The sequence below is a fragment of the Canis lupus genome, chromosome 20, assembly GCF_003254725.2.
Source record: "Canis lupus dingo isolate Sandy chromosome 20, ASM325472v2, whole genome shotgun sequence".
Classification (NCBI taxonomy): Eukaryota; Metazoa; Chordata; class Mammalia; order Carnivora; family Canidae; genus Canis; species Canis lupus.
Window position 1 is genome coordinate 44,034,296 of NC_064262.1, and position 23,380 is coordinate 44,057,675.

A 23,380-nucleotide genomic window follows, 5' to 3' on the forward strand; every position below is an offset into this window, starting at 1 on the left:
CCTGTTCCAGCTGCTCTGAGTCCAGCAGGACCATGGGACACTAGTCATATCTCTGTGGTTATGAGGACTCTATCCAGTCACCAAACCCCAATGAGCCTCAGTTACTTCATCTGCAGAATGGGATTTCATTGATCTCCAGGGGATGTTGTAAAATGTAAAAAGCATAAAACATGCACCTAGTTGACAAATGACAGCCCCAGCCCTTTCTCCCTTCCTCGCTGAACATGATGTGCACAATCAGAACAGTCCCCATCACCTTTGCAGCTATAATTTAGCTCTGAATTTGACTCATCTGGCTACCTGCTTTGCAGTCAGAGGTCCCTGGGGACAAGGTCTCATGATGAAGCCTTCTCTTCCTCCTGCTGTCTGACTGGCTAGGCCATTAACCACTACTGCCTGAGATAGGACCACACAACCCTGATGGACATCCTGGTCTCTGTCCATGCTAGAAAGACCATCTCCAACCCACCTAAGCTCCTCTGCATTGCACCCAGCTTTTCCAGGTCGTTGTCGTAACAGTGAGACAACAGCTGTCTTTTCCACCAAGTTAGGACAGTAGTGCCAAATGCCAGTACTCAGTGACACTATGCTGTAGGAAAAGCCTGGGATGAAGTACAACTACTGACTTTATTAAACTTCAACCCCTGAGTACACATCTTTTTAATATTCTGCAACAAGATAAAACACTTTTCTTGCTTACCAAAGCAGGACAGCCATCCAGAAGAAAAGCATGTGTGTGAACGTTCACAACGCTTGAAGGAAGGACTGACAGACACACTGTGGTTATTCAAACTGGGTGTTTGGCAGACATTTTCCCCAGAATGGTTAAAGCAAAGCCCATTTCTTCGGAAACAATCAGCAGTACTTGCTGCCGATGATAAAGTCCAAGCTTTCAACAAACAAAATATAAAACTTTGGAAAAATCTGTGTTTGCAGCCATGAGTCCAAGAGATCAGACATTAACTAATCTGATTTTGTGATACTGAATAATGTAATGTGTCAGTATTTCAAAGGTCTCTAACTCTGTAAACTACTATTTTCTAATGTTAAATGGCATTACAAACTCAAATATGAATAAATGATCATTCAGGGGGTGAAGACACAAATCACTCAAGCAGAAGAATCCCAAATAATCTGTGTAGCTGCTTTGCTCCCAAGGAGCGAGTGTATATATATGACTCTCCACCCCCCTGGGGTGGGATGCATCTAGTGATTTCCTTCCAAGGAGTCCAGCATAGAAAGGGGGAAGAGAGTAACTTTAAAGTGGAGACATCTGATAGATGCTACCTCAACCAGGTGACTAAAGTCAACATCCCAGTGAAAAGTCAAGTTGATGGCATGTGCTGTGGATACGGTATGCTAAGAAGGGTACTTCACATCTGTGGTCCTCCCTAAGCCCATCACCCCAGGCCAACCATGAAAAAAACATCAGACAAATCATAACTAACAGATCTCCCACAACACACCTGACCGGTTCTCCTCAAAACAGTTGAGGTCATCAAAAACAAAGTCTGAGAAACTGTCTCAGCACAGAGCTGTCTAAGGAGATGTGATGACTAAATCCAGGACAGAATTAATAAATATTTTTAAATTTCTAACACAGCAAATGGACATATTTTCACATAACCAAGATGGAAAGGGGGTTGCACAATGCCTTCAGCAAAGGGATTTCCTGCGGCAAGTACTAGTCTGAACAAAAGCTCCCAAGTGGAGACCTCCTGACAAATCATGGCCCATATGTCTTTCTCTTGCTGCCAAAGTTATGTTTTATAAAGTGAGACGTCCAGGGACCCCTGGGTGGCTCAGTGGTTGAGCATCTGCCTTTGGCTCAGGGTGTGATCCTGGAGTACCGAGATCGAATCCCACCATCAGGTTTCCCCACAGGGGGGCCTGCTTCTCCCTCAGTCTGTTACTGCCTCTCTCACTGTGTCTCTTATAAATAATAAAATCTTTAAAAAAAAAAAAAAGTGAGACATATTAAAAATTTCCTAGGGCTCACCCCACAGATGCCCCATAACTTCCCTAAAAAATCTATTTAATTATAAGCCAACCAAATTTGGTAACCCTGTTCTTGTGGCCTTAAAAAAGGCCAACTGAACAGGCTCTGGAGTTACCCAATTCAAAGAATATGGCACCACCCAGAGCAGCCTAGACAGTCTGCATTTGCAGATGGGGGAGGCCAAGCATAGACCTCCCTCAGAGGTCAGTTTGGTGCCCCAGGCTCCCAATGCCAGGACACTATCCTGTCCATCTCACATCCTATTCCCTCCATACCTCTATTCTCCAGGCAAAGATACCTCTCCCGGGCAGCCCTGGTGGCTCAGCGGTTTAGTGCCTGCCTTCAACCTGGGGTGTGATCCTGGAGACCCAGGATTGAGTCCCACAGGCTCCCTGCATGGAGCCTGCTTCTCCCTCTGCCTGTGTTTCTGCCTGTCTGTGTGTGTGTGTGACAAACAAACAAATAAATAAACAAAATCCTAAAAAAGATACCTCTCCCTCCTCCCAACATGTCCACCTCCACCCTCACATTCAGGTGTCCCACAAGCTTCTGGGCTTCACCCAGGCCCAAAGCATCAACTCTCTCCTCTCCAGAGAGTGCCTCAAGGCCTGCCCTTCCCACCTGACAACATAACCCTACTCAGGCCTTCTTACCAAACCCAATGAGCCCCTGAGCATCCCAATTTTTGGGCTGTGAGCTTCCTAAAATGTTAACCAGATCACTCTTTACCACACTGCCCATGGACACTGCAAGTCCTCTTGAAGAATGGTAATGCTCTGTGCTTGCACTGGTTATTCTCTTTAGAGTGTGGTTGTGTTAAAGTGCTTTTGAAAGCTATTAAGGCCCTGCATTGAGTAACTCTGCATGTCACCAGGTCTCAGTTGTACTAAGACTAGAACAAAGCTTTTCAAAGTGGTTATTTACATCACAACTATTTTAAGATTCAAACTCTAAAAATAAGCAGTCTTATAGCTTAGGACCCAAGGAAGGGGATTAGTAACATCTGGTATGTCTCCCATCTCCACCCATCAAACAGTCTACATCTCCCCCCGCCCCCCCCCCCCCCCCCCCCCCGCCCCCAGCAGGCCCTTCTCACCAACACCTAGGCTGCTTTGGCCACAAGGAACTCAATGTCTATGAAGGCAACTGATCCTGTTGCCACCATCTGCTTGCTGCAGGGGTCTGCAGTCATTCACCTACCCTCTTCTCCCTTTCTTGGAAGTCCCAAAGCTTCTTTCTATCAGCACTGTGACAAAGCTTACTAGACCACGCTGGGAGCTTCTGAGGCCTAGGAATGATAGCTTCACTTCAGAGGAGACAATGAACTTCATCACGGTGGAGTAAATGGTCCCAGGTTACATGGGGATATGAGTGGAATCAGGCTGCTGGACACCCATTTTCTTTTTCCACCACCTGTTACTCCCCTCAGGGTTACATATTATAATTCATGTGCTCATCTCTTTGACAGGAAAAAAACCACCTCGGAAATCTCTTGCCATCAGGCCAGCTCTCTTTCTCCAGGGTACTTTCTGCTGAGGAATGTCTTCTCAAGGTGTGACTCCTGCTTGCCCCACCTGGAGTCACACAGGCCCTTGGGGTGGGGGGGAACGGGTAAGGCATTCACTCCTGTTTCTATCTGTTCTCCACACATGGCCCCCTTTATCCCACTCTTTTACCAGGCTAGGTGGCCATGAGGGATAAGATGGGATCCCTCAGCCAGTGTGCTTGCCACCCCCACCTTCCAGGTTTGTTATGGTTCTGGTACAAACTGTTCTCAATACAGCAGAGAACTGGCTGCAAGATATAAAGCAAAGCATATGAAAGCAGTTTTAGCTGGCATAGCAGAAGACTGGTCAGAGCCATCACATACTGCAGAGGTAAAACATTTAAATGACCTGCTACAGCAGCCAAGGCACCAGTTACAGGATGAGGAGCCTATCTTCATGTGACAAAGCACTAGCAGGAATATGTACTGAAGAGATATCAGAAACTTCAACTACAGATTTAAACCAAATAATTTCAAAGTAAGAAAATGAACTGCTGGGCAGCCTGGGTGGCTCAGTGGTTTAGTGCCACCTTCCGCCCAGGGCGTGATCCTGGAGACCTGGGAGTGAGTCCCACATCAGGCTCCCTGCATGGAGCCTGCTTCTCCCTCTGCCTGTGTCTCTGCCTCTTTGTGTCTCTCATAAATAAATAAATAAATAAATAAATAAATAAATAAATAAATAAGTAAATAAGTAAATAAGTAAATAAGTAAATAAGTAAATAAATAAATAAATCTGAAAGAAAGAAAGAAAGAAAGAAAGAAAGAAAGAAAGAAAGAAAGAAAGAAAGAAAGAAAATGATCTGCTTAATCTACAAATCTAATTCACATGTGTGCAAAGTTCGTGACTGCTTAAGGAGGAGTGTTTACAGGTGCTTACCTGACTGTACAGTGGCCTTCTGGTTCCTGTCAGGGCTACCACATCCAAAAAAAGGCAGGTACCACCCAGTGAGAAGGGGACAGATAGCACCTTCACAACCAGAGGAAGGTGTTATAAAAGCAATGGGCAGGTGTTCTCACCTGTCATCAGTCTGGCCTACACTAGGCCCCATGTGAGCTGGGTCTCTCTGGGTTAGAAACAGGACACCTATTGTCTGTCACTTTGATAGCCTAGCATTATCAAGTGATTTTTAGAAGTACAGGTGAACCCCTCAAATTTCATTAATTTCAAACCTGGGATAAGATATGGTCCAGAATAAAGGTAGATGGGCAGAAAGCAGAATTGGGATGAAGAGCCTACATGGAAGCAATAAGGCAGAAAATGACACGAGAGGCCACAGCTAAGGAAGGGAAGGAAGCACAGAACCAGTAACAAATTTCCAAAGGAACATAACCTCTCAGCTCCTGTGTGCTAGACATCTAAGAAAAGCAAGCAGGTGGGCAGCCCGGGTGGCTCAGCGGTTTTGTGCCTTCAGCCCAGAGTGTGATCTTGGAGACCTGGGATCAAGTCCCACGTTGGGCTCCCTGCATGGAGCCTGCTTCTCCCTCTGCCTGTGTCTCTCTCCGTGTGTGTGTCTCTCATGAATAAATAAATAGAATCAAAGAAAGAAAGAGAAGAAAAGAAAAAAAAGAAGGAAAAGAAAGAAAAGAAAAGAAAAGAAAAGAAAAGAAAAGAAAAGAAAAGAGAAAAGAAAAGAAAAGAAAAGAAAAGAGAAAAGAAAAGAAAGAAAAGAAAAGAAAAGAAAAGAAAAGAAAAGAAAAGAAAAGAAAAGCAAAGCAAAGCAAAGCAAAGCAAAGCAAAGCAAAGCAAAGCAAAGCAAGCAGGCTATGGAGACTTCTAGTTGGAGCTGATGGAGCTGCAGCCCAAGACTTCCCAGCCTCTCCTGAAAGTCACCCAGCAGTAAAGACAATGAATTAGCAAGTGAAAGGCAGCAGCCAGGCCACAACAGGTGCTAGGGAGGGGCTGGGCCCCAGAGAGCCTTCCCCAAGAGTAGAGGAGTCCCCAGACTCAGGGTAATGGTAGTCACACAGAAGGAAAAGAGGCATCTGGCTGAAGCACTTCCAAAGCTCTCATACATGAGGGTGTGAGTGTGAATCTTCCTTCCCCATGAGGAAGACTGTCAGAGAGCCAGGGTGAGGGTCACAACCACACCTACCTAGCCTGTGCAAGAACCTAAGCCATCATACCCTCCACAGCTGTGTCACATTCACCCAACTCACTCAAGAACACACATTCCAAAAAAAAAAAAAAAAAACAAAACAAAAAAACCCCCACACATTCCAGGGATGCCTAAGTGGCTCAGCAGTTAAGTGTCTGCCTTCACATAGTCCGTGCTGGGCTCCCTGCGAGGAGCCTGCTTCTACTTCAGGCTGTGTCTCTGCCTCTCTGTTTATGTCTCTCATGAATAAATAAATAAATAGAGTCTTAAAAAAAACACACACATTCCAGCAGACAGCTGGCCAGGCTGTGATAAGTGGGGGCTCAGGTCACTACATGGCTGGAGAGAGGACCCCTTTTCCATCCCCACAAAGGCAGCCAGGGCAGCAACAATCACCCTTCTATCACCACAGGAAAAAGGTGACAGTCACACAACCAGGTCAGAACCTGAACCCAGACCTCTCCGTAGCTAAATCTGTAAAGAAAGACGATACTAAATTGAGAATTAAGCAGCTGAACCCCCACATTGTGAGTCAAACAGTCCAGACATTCTGGGGGGAAGGTCTGGCAATTTCTTTAAAACAATTCAACATGCATGTATTCTATGACCCAACAATTCAACCCTTAAGTATTTAGCAAGATAAATAAGGATTGATGCCCATGCAAAGACCTGTAAGAATGGTCACAGTAGCTGCACTCACACCAGATTCAAATTGCAGATTGCCTGGTGCCTATGGACAGGTAAGTGGATACACTGTGCAGAACCACATAGAAGACATTCAGAAAATGTTGGTACATACAATAGGGATGAATCCCAAAGCACATGGGAAAAGCCAGAACCCACTGAGCACATGCATGATTCCATTTCTAGAATTCACTTCTGAAAAGAGGCAAGATTAGTCTAAGGTGAGAGAGTACACCCAGTCAAGAAGGACAGGAAATGTATAAACGGCTCTACTTTATGATGATGACTGGGTTCTATATCCTGATAAGGCTTTGGACTACACAGGTGAAAAACACACCAGGAGAGGCTCACTGGGCTTTACCTCCTCACAGGGCAGGCAACCCCAGTATTTATTCTTCCTCTCACAAGAGGCTGCTTGTAAAAAGCATCACCAAACCATAAGAATTCTTCTTATGACCTAGGGAGTCATCTTGGATAAGTTAAGGGATGCACACCTTTACCTGCAGGCTCCATTTCTACATAGAACAGAACAAGGCTATCCATATAATTCCACATTACAAACAGGTGACTGCACCATTATGTTACCTTCAGGTTCATTTTTGCTTTGGAAGATAACTCAGGTGTTGACATGAGTGTGGATGATGTGCCCATATACAAGACCCCACTGCAGGACAACGAAGCCTTGTTCTTTTTTTTTTTTTTTAATATTTTATTTATTCATTCATGAGAGGTAGAGAGAGAGACAGAGAGAGATACAGACATAGACATAGGGAGGAGCAGGCTCCTCGCAGGGCACCAGATGCAGGACTTGATCCCCGGACCCAGGATCATGCCCTGAGACAAAGGCAGATGCTCAACCATGAACCACCCAGGCACCCCTAAGCCCTGTTTTAATACCAAATGATGAGTAGTAAAGTAACGTCCCTGGGCACAAAAGTTTATAGCTGTGTCACCCCCACAGCTCCCTTGGTAAATGCCAAAGTCTCTAAAAATGGGATAGTGATTTTATCATCAAGAACATCAGGTTTAACCAAAGGACCCTGCTTTGCAGGACAGGTAAACAGAGGGCGCTTTTAATGCATTTTCAGTCTAAGTTCGCAAGTGCTTGACTACGGAGGCAGAAAGCCAGAAAAACTAAAGTCAGGAATGGCTCTAAGGGCTCAGATGCTACTGCCCACCCTCAGTAGGCTGTGGGCCCCTTGACGGCAGATTGGAGCCCCTTTTACCCACGGGGTAGGCCCTTGCTAAGAGTGAAACCCCATCCCGTAGCAAATGAGATGCATGATGCAAAGAGGGATGGGGAGAGAGGGGGAAAACAGGCAGCTACCCAAAGGTCGCACACCCCAACAGAACCCAGGACCAGAAGTCATCAGGACATCTATAGCTACTGAGGCCCATGTAGCAAGCTACTGAGAGGTGGAAGCTGGCCTACTGGTCTGCCCCAGCTCCACCCGTGGGCCCCAGGGAGCCTCAGTCACATTTCCTCCCAGGTAAAATGAGGAAGTGGAGATGATCTACTTTGGCGCTCTTGGACTTCCACCCCCAGCTGAGTCATGCCCCTTAACTTCTAGTTAGCTTAACTTCTAGTCTTTTTCCTGAAGACTTCTGCACATTGTTTCATATTACAGTACACCAGAAAGTGGCTGTGATCAGATCTTGTCCTATCATTTCTATCTCCAGAGATCACCACAGTGCAGGTCAGAGAGTCAGCCTGGTCCTGGCATGCTAACAACCCAGGGAGAGCTAAATCTCAGAAAAAGGCATACACAAACACATTTTCAGTAAAGCACTGGAGTGGCTGTTCATGGAGCCCCCACACCACAAAGGCCCAGAGTGACAAGACATCCGGTGCTCACCTTACAGGTACAAAACCTCTAAAGAAGAGATTCATGTTTTCTTTAGTTAAATGTTCTTCCACCCAAAGGGAGGGTTGTTCTTACTTGTGCGTAGCCCAGATTATTTCTAAAGATCAACAATTTGTGACAGAGATTCTCAATGGGAAAATACAGGAGTAGAATCTACTTATCACAAAAACAAAACAGAGAACCCAACATAACTTCCTCTGTCTGCCCCAGCTCTAGCCTCTTTTAAGACTCCTAATTTGTTTTACCTGGTAGGTTAAGGCAGGCATGTATCTATGACCTTTGGGTTGGTCTCACAAGACCAGCTGGCTCAACTTCCACCTCCATGGATTTTTGTTTTTCTGTGAGCACATTTATGAATGTCAGAACAGAAACTAAACTATTTTAACCTCATTTATTTTTTAAATGTCCATATTGAGGTATAATTTACATACCACTAAAATTCACTCACTGTAGTACAATTCAATGATTTTTAATAACTTTAGAGTTTGCAACCATTACCACAATCCAATTTTAGAACACATCTACCACCGCCCCGCCAAAAGTTCGCTTGTACCCATGAGATGCTAATCACTGTTCCCACCTGCCCCCACCCCAGCCCTCAGGCAACCACTGATCATTGTCTCTATATTAAGTCTATTTTGGACATTCCCTGTAGATGAAATGATACAACATGCAGTCTCTGGGTCTGTTGTTTCCCCACCAGCACGGTGAATCTGAGGTTTATTCATGCTGCAGCATGTATCAATAGTTCATTTAAAAAAAAATTTTTTTTTTAAAATTTATACATGGAAGACGGGATCCCTGGGTGGCGCAGTGGTTTAGCGCCTGCCTTTGGCCCAGGGTGCGATCCTGGAGACCCGGGATCGAATCCCACGTTGGGCTCCCGGTGCATGGAGCCTGCTTCTCCCTCTGCCTATGTCTCTGCCTCTCTCACTCTCTCTCTGTGTGACTATCATAAAAAAATAAATAAAAATAAATAAAAAAATATATATATATATACACATACACACACACACACACACACACACACACACACACACACGGAAGACACAGAGCAAGGCAGAGACATAGGCAGAGGGAGAAGCAGGCTCCATGCGGGAATCCTGATACAGGACTCGATCCCAGGACCCCAGGATCAACCCAAGCCACCCAGGTGCCCCATTTTTTTTTTTAATTTTTTTTTTAATTAATCAATTTATTTATTTATGATAGTCACAGAGAGAGAGAGAGAGAGAGAGAGGCAGAGACACAGGCAGAGGGAGAAGCAGGCTCCATGCACCGGGAGCCCGACGTGGGATTCGATCCCGGGTCTCCAGGATTGCGCCCTGGGCCAAAGGCAGGCGCCAAACCGCTGCGCCACCCAGGGATCCCTTAATTTCTGAATAGTAATATCCAATACATGGATATAGCATGTTTTATTTATCCTTGGCTGGCTATCTGGATTGTTTCCATTTTTCGGTTATTATGAATTATGATGCTATGAATATCCACGTATCCTTGTGTGGACACACATTTTTATTTCTCTTGAGTTATATTCCTTGTATAGAATGCTGGGTCATGTTGTAAGTTCATGTGTAACTTTTTTAAGAAACTGTCAAACTGTTACCCCATTTTACATTCCCACCAGCAAAGTATGAGGGTTCCACCTTCTCCACATCCTCATCAATACTTGTTATTAAACAACCATCTTTGAGACTTGCTTTATGGCCCAGCATTTGGTCTACCCTGGAGAATGTTCCATGAGCATGTATAAAGACATATTCTGTTTTCTGTAGTTACCAGGTGTTCTATAGATTCCTGTTAGGCGGGGGATCCCTGGGTGGCGCAGCGGTTTGGCGCCTGCCTTTGGCCCAGGGCGCGATCCTGGAGACGCGGGATCGAATCCCACATCAGGCTCCCGGTGCATGGAGCCTGCTTCTCCCTCTGCCTATGTCTCTGCCTCTCTCTCTCTCTCTCTCTGTGACTATCATAAATAAATAAAATCTTAAAAAAAAAAAAAAAAAAAAAAAAAGATTCCTGTTAGGCCAAATGGGTTGCTAATCCTCTTCAAGTCTTCTAGAACTTTACCAATTTTCTGTTTAGTTGTTCTATAAATTATTAAGAGTGGAATACTGACTTCTCTAAGTATAACAGATAACTTATCTATTTCTACAATCAATTCTATCAGTTTATGCCTCAGGTATTTTGGGGTTCTGTTGTTAGGTGCGTATACATTTATTTAGTTATGTATCCCTGATATTTTATAATAAAATGTCCCTCTTTGGCTCTAGTTAATTTTTTTTGGGGGGGGGGTCTTAAAGTCTATTTTAGCTGACTTGATACACGCTAGCTTTCCTATAGTTAGTTATGGTATAGTTTTTCCTATCATTATACCAAAGAAGCTAAGCATCCTTAAATCTAAGGAGTGTCTTTTAGAGACAATATAATTAAGCTGGATCTGGCCTTTTTTTTTTTTTTTTAAGTTTTTACTTATTTATTAGAGAGTGAGTGAGTAAGAGAGCACAAGCAGGGGGAGGGGAAGAGGTAAGAGGGAGAAGCAGGATCCCCACTGAGCAGGGATTCTGATATGGGACTTGATCCCAAGACCCCAGATCACGGCCTGAGCCGAAGGCAGATACTTAACCAACTGAGCCACTGGGCGTCCTAATCTCTGTCTTTATAATTGGGGTGTTTAGACCACTCATATTTAACACAATAATTGATATGATTGGATTTACATTTTGCTAGTTGTATTCTACACACATTTCTTTTTTGTTCCTCTGTTCCTCATTGACAGTTTTGTGTTAAACATTTCTTAGTGTACCAAATTCTTCTGATTTTAAAGTTATTTTTCTTAATAGTTATTCTAGAGATTACAATAATCATCTTGTTAGTTTACCACGCTCTACTTCAAATTAACTTGATTCTAGAAAAATGTAAAAATTTTACCCTAATGGAGCTCCATTTCATTCCTTTTTTTTTTTTTTTTAAGATTTTATTTATTCACTCATGAGAGACACACAGAGAGAGAGAGAGGCAGAGACACAGGCAGAGGGAGAAGCAGGCTCCATGCAGGGAGCCCAATGCAGGACTCGATCCAGAAACTTCACGACCATGTCCTGGGCCGAAGGCAGGCGCCAAACCGCTGAGCCACCCAGGGATCCCCCTCATTCCTTCTGTTTTGTACTATCATTGTCTGACATGTTGTATCTGTAACCATTAGAAATACAACAGATTTTTGTATGCCTGTGGTCAATTTCCAGAAAGCTGAAATGGTTATTTTTTATAACCAGTGCTATAGTTAGTTAACCCTTTACACCATGTTGGTTGTTGTTTTTTTTTTTTTTTTTTTTTTAAGATTTTTTTGTTTATTTATTCATGAGAGATAGATAGAGAGAGGCAGAGACAGGCAGAGGGAGAAGCAGGCTCCATGCAGGGAGCCTAACGTGGGACTCAATCCTGGGACTCCAGGATCACGCCCTGGGCCAAAGGCAGACGCTCAACCGCTGAGCCACCCAGGTATCCCTGTTACGTGTTTTAAGAAGAAATGAGAATAAAGTCTTCTATATCAGTCCACATATTTACCATTTCCAGTGTTCTTTATTTCTTCCTGGGAACCCAAGTTACCAATATGTCATTTTCTTTCAGCCTGAAGAACTGACAGATCTGCCAGTGACAGGGTTTCTTGATTTGTATCTGAAAATGTCTTTTTTGCCTACATTTCTGAAGGAGTTTTGCTGGACATAGAATTCCAGGTTGGTAGTTTTCTTTGAGTACTCTGAATGTAATTAAACTTCTTTTGGTTTCCATGGTCTTGGGTGAAATACTGGCTATTAATCGTATTACTGCTCTCCTGTATGTGATAAGTCCTTTTTCTCTCGCTACTTTTAGATTTTCTTTTTCTTTGGCTTGTAACAACTTGACTATGATGTGTCTAGGTAAGATCACTTTGTATTTATGCTACCTGAGGTTTGTGTTGAGCTTCTTGGATGAGTTTCTCCTCACATATGTTTTTGATCATTATGTCTTTAAATAAGTTTTTGTCTTGCCCCAACCATGACTGCAACCTTATGCTAACTAATAGAGCCACTGTCCTTCCCCATTTGCCCATCTCTAAGACTGTCACTTCAACCAACAAGGTCACAGGCGCAGGGCTGCTGCGCCCAGAGCTCTCTTAAAATAAATGAGCCCCTTTTCACTTCTCCAGAGAAGGGGTTGGCCTTCACAGCCTGTACCTGCCAGGCAGAACAATTCCCTACCAGTAGAACTGGGAGAAGGTGTGGAAGTTGCCGCAGGCTAAATGCCACTGATTCTCACTATTTTTACAAAGTTCAGCAGTTCCTAAAACACAAACTCTCAGATTGTTGTATGACTGGTCAATTTCCACAATGCTGAAACGATTGACATTTTTTGGCCAATTTCTGTCCTGTTTTATAGTTGTAGTGGTGGTGGGGGAATCTGAATATCTCTCCTCATTCAATCATTGCTGGAAATTACCCTCCAGCTTTATTTTGAAAATATACACAAATTGGGAACCTAAATCAGAAAAACTGCCAGAGATAGGGGAACTGTATAGAGGGAAAGAATGGATTTTACCCCTTTGTCTGCCTATATGTGCTACATATCACCCCAATATAGTAAAAAAAAAAAAAAAAAAAAGTTTTATCTTGCTGATTTCAATTTACCAGCCACTTCTTTAAAGAAAATTCTCTCTCCTGGAAGCCACCATAAACTCCCTTTCAACAAGCCTAATTTGAGTCATAAGAGAAGACAGCATAAGGGGCACCTGGGTGGCTCAGTAGGTTAAGTGTCTGCCTTCAGCTCAAGTCATGATCCCAGGGTCCTGGGACAGAGTCCTGAGTTGGGCTCCCCACTCAGCTGAGAGTTTACTTCTCCCTCTCCCTCTGACCCTCCCCGCTGCTCATGCTTTCAGTCACACACTCTCTCTCACTCAAATAAAAAAATCTTAAAAAAAAAACACAAAAAAAAACGTGAAAGAAAATGAGGTACTTTTGAAACAACCAAATTCAAGACACAGAATACTATACAGCAATGAAAATGAATTAAATACTGCTAAACTCAATAACATGAGTAAATCTCACAAACACTATGGTGAATGAAAGCAAGCCAAGGGTATAGGCTGCAAAATTCCATTTATTTAAAATACAAAGCCAGAAAAAACTAATCTATGCTGTTGGAAGCCAAGAAAATGGTTATCCTTGGGGTAGTGACAATAAGCAAGCATAAAGGGGCTTCAAGGTTCTGTTTCTTGATTCTAGCTAAAAGGATATGTTCAGTTTGTGAAAATATATCAAGTGGCACCCTTCTGTACTTCTCAGTATGTGTCCTATCTCTCCATTAAAAGCAAAAATGAAATTCTCTCAGCACAACAATCTAAAATTGGCATGTTAGTACTATAAAAATTCAGTGAACCTGAAGCCAAAGAGCTTCAGCCAATCTAAACTATGGTTAGATACAGCCGTGCCTTTTGATCTGCCCAATGTGAGATTTCACACTAACCTGGGAACCAATGGAACAATCATACCGTGATACAGGGAGATTCCTAAAGGAAGGTTTTCAAGCCAGATGCTCTCAAGAAGCATCCAAAGACTGCCTGTTTCTAACATAGAAACTGGGGCCACTCATTCCAGAACAGATTACAATTTTAGAATACTTGATCCTATGATGGGAGGGGTACCTGATCTTATGATTTTTGTCAAAACTCACAACTGTAATTCTCAAATGAATTAAACAGAACATTCTACTCAGGGAAATACTAGCTCTACATGTGAACATCTTATTTTGAGTGAAGGCTGAAGGACAGTTGTCACCAACACTTCCTCCCCACACTAGGATCAATTCTGGGTACACGTCTGTCACCCAATAATCTTCAAGGCAGATATGATCACCCATTTTACTAATGAAGAAACAAAGATTAAGACTATATGCTCAATATAAGCCAGGGAATATGATGTGACCCCAACTTTGCCTGGCAGCCACCAAAGCCATACTCTCATACTCTGTGAGTGCCCTGGGGGGGGGGGGGGGTCTCTAGTCCTGTAGGTCCACCCCTACCCTGTGTGTTTGGGTTAATTTCTGATCCCTGCTTCCCTGCATCTTTTGTGTCATAAGGGTATCATCCCCATCAGCCTCAGAAAACATTACATTGTCTAGTAATCATGGGTTGGAAGTGAATAGGTAAAATGAGGAAAGTCTGGAAGAGGCCCAGAAGCCAAATGTAGCCTCAGGCTGTGTCAACAGGAAGATCTGGTAACTTTTCCCTCACAATCCACTGGGCTGCCCTGCAGAGGAGCAAGGTGATTACAGGAGAAAATGCCCATGAGGTGCCCAGGAACACAAGAAGAACCCAGATGATCCTCACAAACAAGGGCTCTTCCTCCTCCTCAGCTACCCGAGACAGCACCTAAGAACCTACTGAGGACCAAGTCAGAGGGAGGGAAAGGAGGCCCAGACTTACAAGTTTTACTTCTGAAACTTTAAAAGAGGCCTTTGGTTTTAGAACAGGGACAGCAAAAAGCAGAGCCAGACAGAAAAAGGTATTTTAGGATAGTAGAAACACAAAGTACCCCCCACTACCCACTCTCTCAAACTAACATGCTTCCCCAATAGAAGGGGATGGATTTCCCCATTTATCTCAAAGAGCTAAGAATTAAAAAGCTGAGAAATGTCAAGCCAGACGATTTCTGAAATCCTTAAGATTCTGAAAGTCTGGGTTCCAAAATGAACTTAACATGAAGAGTGCAGGGTAGAGTCATCCCTGTGTGGAGTTAGTTAACACTCATAGGAAGGGAAGGTGCTCCCAACTTCCCTGGCTCTGTACCTGCCACCCTCACCCTCATCCCCAACCCTGGGCAAACAAACATGAAAGGGAGTCTGCAGGGGAAGACCAGGGGGTTAATGAGAGCTGGCCAGGAAACCATCCCCATACCCACACAGCTACTGTGGCATATTTGGCTCAAAGGACATTTAGGTGTGAACATTCTGGAAAGAATGGCTCTCACCAGAGCTCCAAGGGGAGCAGTGACAGCAGATGCCAGGCCCAGATTTCTCCTTACAAGAAAAGAATGTTTCTGAGTAAAGAAATGGAGGGGGTGGGCACAGATGACAGGAATGATACTGAGCTTTATTCTTTCAAATTTTTTTCCTTAAGAACCTCACAAAGCTGAGGATCAGGAAAGTTACTCTTCAAGTAGTCAGTATTGACTAAGGAGAAACCAAAAGACCACACCACAGAAGCCTTGAACAGAGTGACCTCCTCCTTCATAATGTGTTGAAAGAGGAGGTCACTCTTCCTTCGTAGGCATATGAGGAGTGGTGACACATGTGAGAAGTATCCCTGAGCTGGACTCCAGATTCTGCCCCTAGCCCAGAGACTCAGAAAATGTGTAGAACCTCTGCCCTCCTGAACCCCAGATCTATAAAGGAGACATAATAAAATTAACAACTAAGTTTTCCTACAAACTAAAACACTAGTTGAACAGACAACAGGTATGAGTTTAGTCAAGACCTGCTGCCTTGCAGGGGAGCTAATGGAGAATACTATCCCTCCTCCTATGAGAGCCACACCCTCTGCACTGACATCCAGGCCCTAGTGGGGAGGTCTGTCCAGGAGAGCACAGCAATGCCAGGACTGGAACCCACAGCCACCTTCACCATAACTCACCAAAAGCTGGTTCCTGCAGGCCTGAAAGGAAGCCTCATGCCCATTTCACCACCTCTTCACACCCAGGAGACCTGGTTCCAGGTCCCTCCTGCTCACCTGTATGAGGTACGCATGTCCACGGGCCCGTCACCCGCCTGCCCTTCGCATCTGCCCATGGCCGTCACCTCTGCCCCCCTCAGCAACCCTTGGGCTGGGCCTGCTCCTGGCTCAGGCGTCACTCTCATGTCTCCGTCAGTGTTTAAGTCTGAAGACAACAATCCTCTCTCCATTTTTATTTTCTTGCTTTCCACATCATCCTCCGCTGGGTCTCGTTCAAGCGCTCGTTTCTGACTCCGTGTTCGGCATGCTTCTTCAGTCATTCTGAACTTTGGGAGGAGAAAACATGACATTTAAACTTGGCACAACCAAGTTGCTACCTTCTTAGAAACTTTTCAGAGTGTCAGCTTGAAGAGTTTTCCTTGCCACGTGGTGATGGCAGAAGTAGGTAGAACAAATGCAAGACCTATAAAGTTTGCCCAGGACCTTTCTTCACTGCCTGGGGAAGGCTGGGCAGGATTGGTTGAGCATCCGGGGAGCTGAGACCTGTGGGGACCTGGGCAGGAATAATGGAAAGTGGTTGTTTATCTGAAGGAAGGGGAATTTTCTATGTTCCAAACTCAAAAGCAAATAGAGGAAAACTGTTCTAGATCTGAACTCCCTGCCTATGGGATTCTGAGTACCTGCCTAGGATTGGAGGTGTCTGGAATCCGGCAAAGGGAAACTCTATCCCACGAGCATGGTCACTGCCCAGGTCCAGCCCCACAATGTACTCAGGTTGACCCTTCTTCTCCCTTTTAGTGAGGGACAGCCTCCTCACACCCTGCTCACCTCTGGGTGTGTGTGTGTGTGTGTGTGTGTGTGTGTGTGGGAAAGGTGTGAGAGAGAGAGAGAGAGAGAGAGAGAGAGAGAGAGAGAGAGACGTTTAACCCTTTGACTGCCAGCAAAGTAAACTTTGAGTGGGGTGAGAGCTGGTCCAGCACCGTGCCAGCACCCTGTACCTGCAGCACACACATATCTTGATTTAAAGAAAAGAAAAGAAGAAAAAAAAAAAAAACAGCTGAGTCAGTTTTTGATCCCATGACATCACTGGGCTCCACATGACCCTTCCCAGGATTCAGTCTGAGAGACAAAGCACTTTCCAGAAAACCAGTCTGAACCGGTTCCAGACAACAAGCTGAAGTGTTGTTAACCCTCACGGAGACAGGACGGAGGACGGAGGACGGAGGACATCACAGTGATGTCTGTCTGCAGGGAGGCTGCTGGCATTCCACAACAGAGTCTGGGACACAAGCGCTCGCTCTTAAAGGAGCCACTCCGAGCCCAGCTTTGATGTCCCAACAAGGCAGGACACAGGAAATAAGACTGCAAGAGGCAGGGTCTAAAAAGCCAAGCCAGAGTTCATGGAGGGACAAAAAAGAATTTAGCTACCAAGCTCTAGAATTTCCAAAGTGCCAGTTCTATACAGGATAGTAGGCATCCACGTGTACCAACACAGGGCCCCATGTAGGAAAACACTATGGGCCCCTCAGAGAATCTCAATTCATACCTGTGGTGTGCCTGTACTGAAGGACTCCTGGCTCTGTCTGTATATACAGGCAGGGCACCTGGCACCCTCAGCTTCCTCACCAGTGAATACTCTGGGAAACCTGTCCTGGGGAGTGCCAGTCATCCCATCCTGGAGCCCGCCTCCTGGGAGGCTGGGGCAACACAGGGCAATGAAGGGGCCATTATCATTATATATGGGACACACTCACAATCTTCTTAAGGAGCCAATTTCACAAATGATCAATAGTGCAGGGCTTTGCCCCAATGGCCTCTTTGGTCAACTTAAAGAGTGAAAGGAAGGAAACTGACAGCTGCTCCTGGCTCAGAAGGCAGAGTCGCCCATGTACATACATGTCAGGCCAATGTGGCCTGGCCAGGGCACCCAGATATCTGCTCCTACAGGCAGTCCAAAAAGGTCAAATTGAGCAAGTCTCCTGGTGGTAAGGCCCCCCCAGCATGCTCCCCATCCATGCTGATGGCGGGTGGGGCTGGAGAACTCTGAAGCTCAAGGGCATGAGATATCAACAAGACCTCCATCTGCCCCCAATCCCTCCTGGCATCCTAACTCATACCTGCCACCCGCCCTGTCTGTACCAATTGCTCAGTCCCAGTCACCCCCTAAACATCCCCCATCCCCTCCTCCCATTCTCTGTGTCGGTATGGTCTCCTAACTCCCCCAGAGAAAACAAGGGAAGCCCCCATGTTCCGCTTAGCCTAAAGCTCTATGGCTTCTGTCTCTCTTTGATATACCTTCACGACAAACCCTGTGTCAGTCTGCTCACTGAGTCTATCAGTTCTGTCTCTGTGAAACTGCAGATAAGTCACTGCCCTGAGTGTCAATCATTCTCCCCCACCCCTCCCTCACTGTGGGAGGCATGGATCATCTTCCTTTTGAGGACTGCCTAAAACAGGAGCTCGTCAAACATTTGGGGAATTACACAAGAGGAACAATTTCAGTAGCTGTCTTGGACAGCAGGTAGCTGTGCTCCCCAGGACCAGAGAGGAGCCTCTCAGGATCAAAGAGGAGAGGAGACGAAACCAGAAAGAGGCAAAGAGGACCCGCACTAGAGTCAGAAGAAATTCTGTCTCTAAAGGAGAAGCTCCTAGTCTGGCCTGGTACCCACTGGAGGAGAAGAGAGACTGAGGTGGATGTGGAGGATGCCCCTCCTCCCAATCCTGTACTCAAAGACTCCCAATACTTCCCCACTCTGTCTCTGCTCCAGCCTGGCATCCTTATCCACTCACTCACCCCGCCAGCCAGCACAGTCTCTGGCCTTCTAAGCTCCAGGCTCCAATCCATGAAACTCATCCAAACCCAGACCCTACATGAAGTCCTTCCTCTCAGCTGCCCACACAGACTGGGGACACACACACCCCTCAACAATCAGGTCACGGTGTGCCAGGTCACCAGACTGGCAAGGTAGTGCCCAAGTGACCTCACTTCGTTGTCACTGGATTAAAACAAAGGGCCAGAGCAGAGCCTCATACCCACAGGAGGACTGCTTCTTCAAGCCCCAGTGACCACTCTGGGCCATAGAACTCCCCCAGAGCACCCCAGTTTGGGTAGCTGATCAGGGTCCCCGCATCACAGCCTGCTTATGCTCTGTGCGCAGTGTCAGGGTAGCTCACACTGAAGCTGAGGGGCTGGAACTCTGCCAACCCCAGAACCAATAGTCATCCTAGCAGCGCACACATGCCTTGCTCCTTCAGCTCTAAGCCCCTTTGGCTCTGGCAGGGCACTGGGGCTGGGGGGGGGGGGGGGGGGCTGCTACATCCCTCCCCCACCACAGAAAGGACCAGCATAGCTAGAAGGGACATGGCAGAGGGTGTCTCCAGCTCTGCACTCCATTTCCCACCTTGGGTGGAGCCTACTCCACAGCAAGGTGGCTGAGTTAAAGGCCACATGGCACATCTGCTCCTGGGGAGGGCAGGCACTAGTTCAGAATGGTTCCTCCCTCCTCTGAGCAGGAAGGACCAGTCCCCCCACAATTTAGGTCTAGTGGCTACCAACCCGTAGGCACGAACCCAGGATCAGCCACAAAGCTATAGGGAAGAAACAAGCTTTGAGGAATGAAGCATAATCAAGGAATGAAGCATGACCTACAATTTCTGCAAAAAAAGCAGTGAGGAGGTACACTGGAATACTTTCTAAAGAGCAGGTGAAGAGACTGAATTACTGTGATAGCAAATTAGGATCTGCTTCAGAATCCTCGGCCAGTAAAGGTAGAATGAAGGGAAAGATAACAGAGGTTCTACCACAGGTCCATTCAGGAATTGCCAGTCCACAAAGAACAGCTCCCTCTTACTGAAGGAGGATCCTGTGCTGGCTGCTACCTGCAGGCAGAGGCAGATCCTGACAGCAGTAGGCCCACTGTAATTGTGAGGTTCCCAAGGCTGCAAGGCTGCCCAAGGCACAGGCTTGTTACCCAGGAAGCAGGGCTGGAACCCAGTTGGCCTCAGCCCCTTCTTCTCACTCTCTGCAAACACAACCAAGTCAAGCAAAACCTGCTCTAATACATCCTGAGAGCTGGGTGGGCAGAGGTGGCAGGACGAAGCCCAGGTCTTCAGGTCTTCCTTGCCCCAAAGAAAGGAGGTTGCAGCCATACTAGAGGCACACAGGCATAGCACAGACCAATCTCAGAGCAAAGGTGCCATCAGAGCATAGGTATAATGACATAGGGCTTTGGGTCAGTGCAAACTGTAACTGCCTTTACCAAAAGCTATTTTAATTATTTTATTTGTTTGAGAGAGAGTGTGCACACACATGTACCCAAAAAGGGAAGGGAGAGGGAAAATCCCAAGCAGACTCCACACTGAGCACAGAGCCTAATGTGACGTTCAAGATCACAACCCCTAGATGGTGACTGAAGCCAAAAGCCAAGAGTCGACTTCCTAACCAACTAAGCCATCCAGGTGCCCCTACTTTATTTTAGTAAAATACCACACTTACTAATCTGAGAACCTCAGGTGGAATATCTGTTCTAAAACCACTCCAAAGAGGTAAATGGTGTAGGAACCAGAATTTTTAGACAAGATTCAGGAGACCAACAGAAAGTACCTGGCACAAGTTGAGCACGCAACACCAGTAAACGTCTTTTGACAATTAAAAAACAAAAAGGTCAAGAAACACAAGTCATGGAGCTCATTAGTACTATCCATACTAGGAAATCTTATACTACTGTTACTAACATACCAGTAGGAATAGTACCAGTAACACTCCTGTTTCAAGCACAAGAAAAATACTTAGCGAAATGCGCTTGGGAGAAGTGACTGAGCCGATGATCAGAAAAGTGGACCTGGGGTGCTCTTTTCCAGAGCTCAGAGAAGAGTGAGCATGAGAAGGTGGAGGAAAGAGGGTACTAAGTGTGGACTGCCTCAGCAGGAGCATGGAGGATTTGGGGAGATCCAATTTGTTCTAAAGGATCATCTGGCTGATCTGCGGATAGACTAAAGAAGGGGGTTTTGTGGGGAGCAGTTTTGGGAGGCTTTTGTATATTGTGGCTCAGGATGGGAAGGAGACTGAGCAGTGAGGAGACATGACCAAATATTGAGGGTACTTTAGAGGATACAGACAACACAACATGCCAACAGCTGGATGAGAGGCGAGAAAGAATTGCTTTGTTTTGTTTGTTTTTGCCTGAGCAACTGGAAAGATGGAATCGATTTTCTGAGATGGGGAAAGAGCAGATCTGGGGAAAAGGCTGGGAGCAAGGTAGTTTGGACATGCTGAGCATGAGTCTACCAGACCCACACAGAGAGGCTGAGGATCTGACAGGTGGAGGCCTGCACATGGGGCAGCCACTGTCCTTGGCAGCACAGGGCACCCTTTCCTGTCAGGAAGGAAAAAGGGCCTGTGAAGCATCAGATGCCACGCTGGGCAACAATGAGATCCAGACACTGGCCTCACTCTATACTCAACACATAGGCTCTGCTGGGTGGGTAGTTCCATCAGGCCTCAGCTAGGCACCCATCACTAGAGTGCCCCCAAGCAACGTACAATGCAGGTGGATGTTTGTGCCCTGGTGGTCCTGAGGCTGGGGCTGTGTTGCCCTCCTGCAGGACCTCCCCCTTGTCTCCTGCCTGAACCCAAGAATCCTATCCATCCTCCTTCCTCAAGACAACATCTGAGGAAGCTCTGGGAAGAGGAGCCCAGGACCTGTACACCCTCTACCCACCCTCTGGAGGCTCCCCCCATCCCCGATTCTTGAGAGTTAAACTCAGGCACCTGAGGAGGGGCCAGGGAAGAGAACAGCCAAGCTCTACTTTGGTGTCAGCAGCCTCTGGCTGACAGGCACATGTCTTCCCTTCCAAAATGAGACCTCACTCTGTTCGAGTCCTGAGCCACTTCCTGATGCATCTGAGTGATAGTAACAGGAATGCAGTGGCTGTGTTCTGGAAGGAACTCACACTAAGGACACCAGTTCTCAAGTTTTAAACATCCAACCCTGGTAAGGCCGAGTACAAGGGATGTAATTTAACTTGGGATATAGGATGATTTCAACAGCTAGCCTCTACTACCAAACACAACAAAGAACAGAAGCCAGGTCTCAGAGAACAACTGACTAAGGGACCTTGTTACTTTGAGCCTCAGTTTACCTAAGCATACCTCATAGACATACTACATACTATGTGAAGAGATACATGATGTTAGAAATTACTTGAATGAGAAAATCGAATTGCAGGATAGTGTAATACCATTCACATGGCTTAAAAATGATTTAATCTTCAGAAAAAAATATTGAAAAAGCTTATGAAAATCAAAAGTGAAAGAAATTGGGCTAAAAGCCACAGCACTCATTTCTGAAGAATAAACTGTTAAGAAACTTTCACTTTCTGTATTCAACATTTCTGTATGAAATGATGATTTCATATCAGTCTTATATTCAAAGAACACAAAGATAAAAAGGAGAGCTACATAAAGTAACATTTCCACATGCAAATGCTGAAAACTGAAAGGACAAATGTAGTGGGAGTGAGACAAAGGAAGACCGCCCTTTGGAGGGAAGTGCTCCCAGGCTGGAGGGTGTTTTGTAATATAGGGATATCATAAGGCTGGCTCCTCCAACAGGCAGAACCAAGAACTTAAGACAAATAATGCAACCTTCAGTGGACTGAAAAGGGTTGCTGCCACTGACTTTCCTATCCATATTAGCAAGAGCCTATGTAGCTTAAGAGTACACCCTCTGCGCCACTAAAGAGACTCTCAAGTTCTAAGCAGTAAACCCCAAACCCTCATCTTATCCTCACAGCCCACCTTCTACATCTGGGTTACCAGTTGTGCTGAATGTCCACCAGGCCAACAGCAAGGGGTGTGGGCTCACTTTAAGGGACCTCATGTTTCACACAGTTCCTCATCCTCATGCCCACAGCAACAATCCCTATACTACTCTGCAGCTTCATCTCTTTTCCCAGCTTGTCGCTAAACTCTTCCACAGCAGAAACTTCTTTTTCCCATTCACCTTCATATTCAGTGTGAAGCAAAATAATACGGGTTCAGTACATGGTATGGAGTTAAACCTACATTTCTGTAAATTAGTCTCATGAAATGTACAATTCCTCGGGTTTGCCCTATAGGTCAAAATGAAGCATACAAGTACTTTCACTAAAAACTGTGCGTTCAGGGGCACCTGTGCTGTTCACTCAGTTAAGCATCTGCCTTTGGCTCAGGTCATGATCTAAGGGTCCTGGGATTGGGCAGCCCGGGTGGCCCAGTGGTTTAGCGCCACCCTCAGCCCAGGGCCTGATCCTGGAGACCCGGGATCGAGTCTCATGTCGGGCTCCCTGAATGGCCTGCTTCTCCCTCTGCCTGTGTCTCTGCCTCTCTCTGTGTGTATCTCATGAATAAATAAATAAAATATTAAAAATGATAATAAGGGTCCTGGGATTGAGCCCCATATTGGGCTTCCTGGTCACAGCAGGGAATTTGCTTCTCTCCCCCCTCCC

General features: G+C 45.7%; 1 protein-coding gene across 8 annotated transcripts in view; it reads right to left on the bottom strand.

Moving 5' to 3' along the window:
• GATAD2A (GATA zinc finger domain containing 2A) overlaps positions 1 to 23,380 on the bottom strand; it is a 107,492-nt gene that overhangs the window by 25,430 nt on the left and 58,682 nt on the right. For 7 of the 8 annotated variants that reach the window (XM_025458183.3, XM_025458184.3, XM_025458185.3 and 4 more), the window contains exon 3: positions 15,950 to 16,218. In XM_025458183.3, coding sequence (XP_025313968.1) covers positions 15,950 to 16,218 — 269 coding nt within the window. The remainder of the gene's footprint in view (positions 1 to 15,949; positions 16,219 to 23,380) is intronic. The other variant, XM_025458189.3, reaches the window with a different exon arrangement.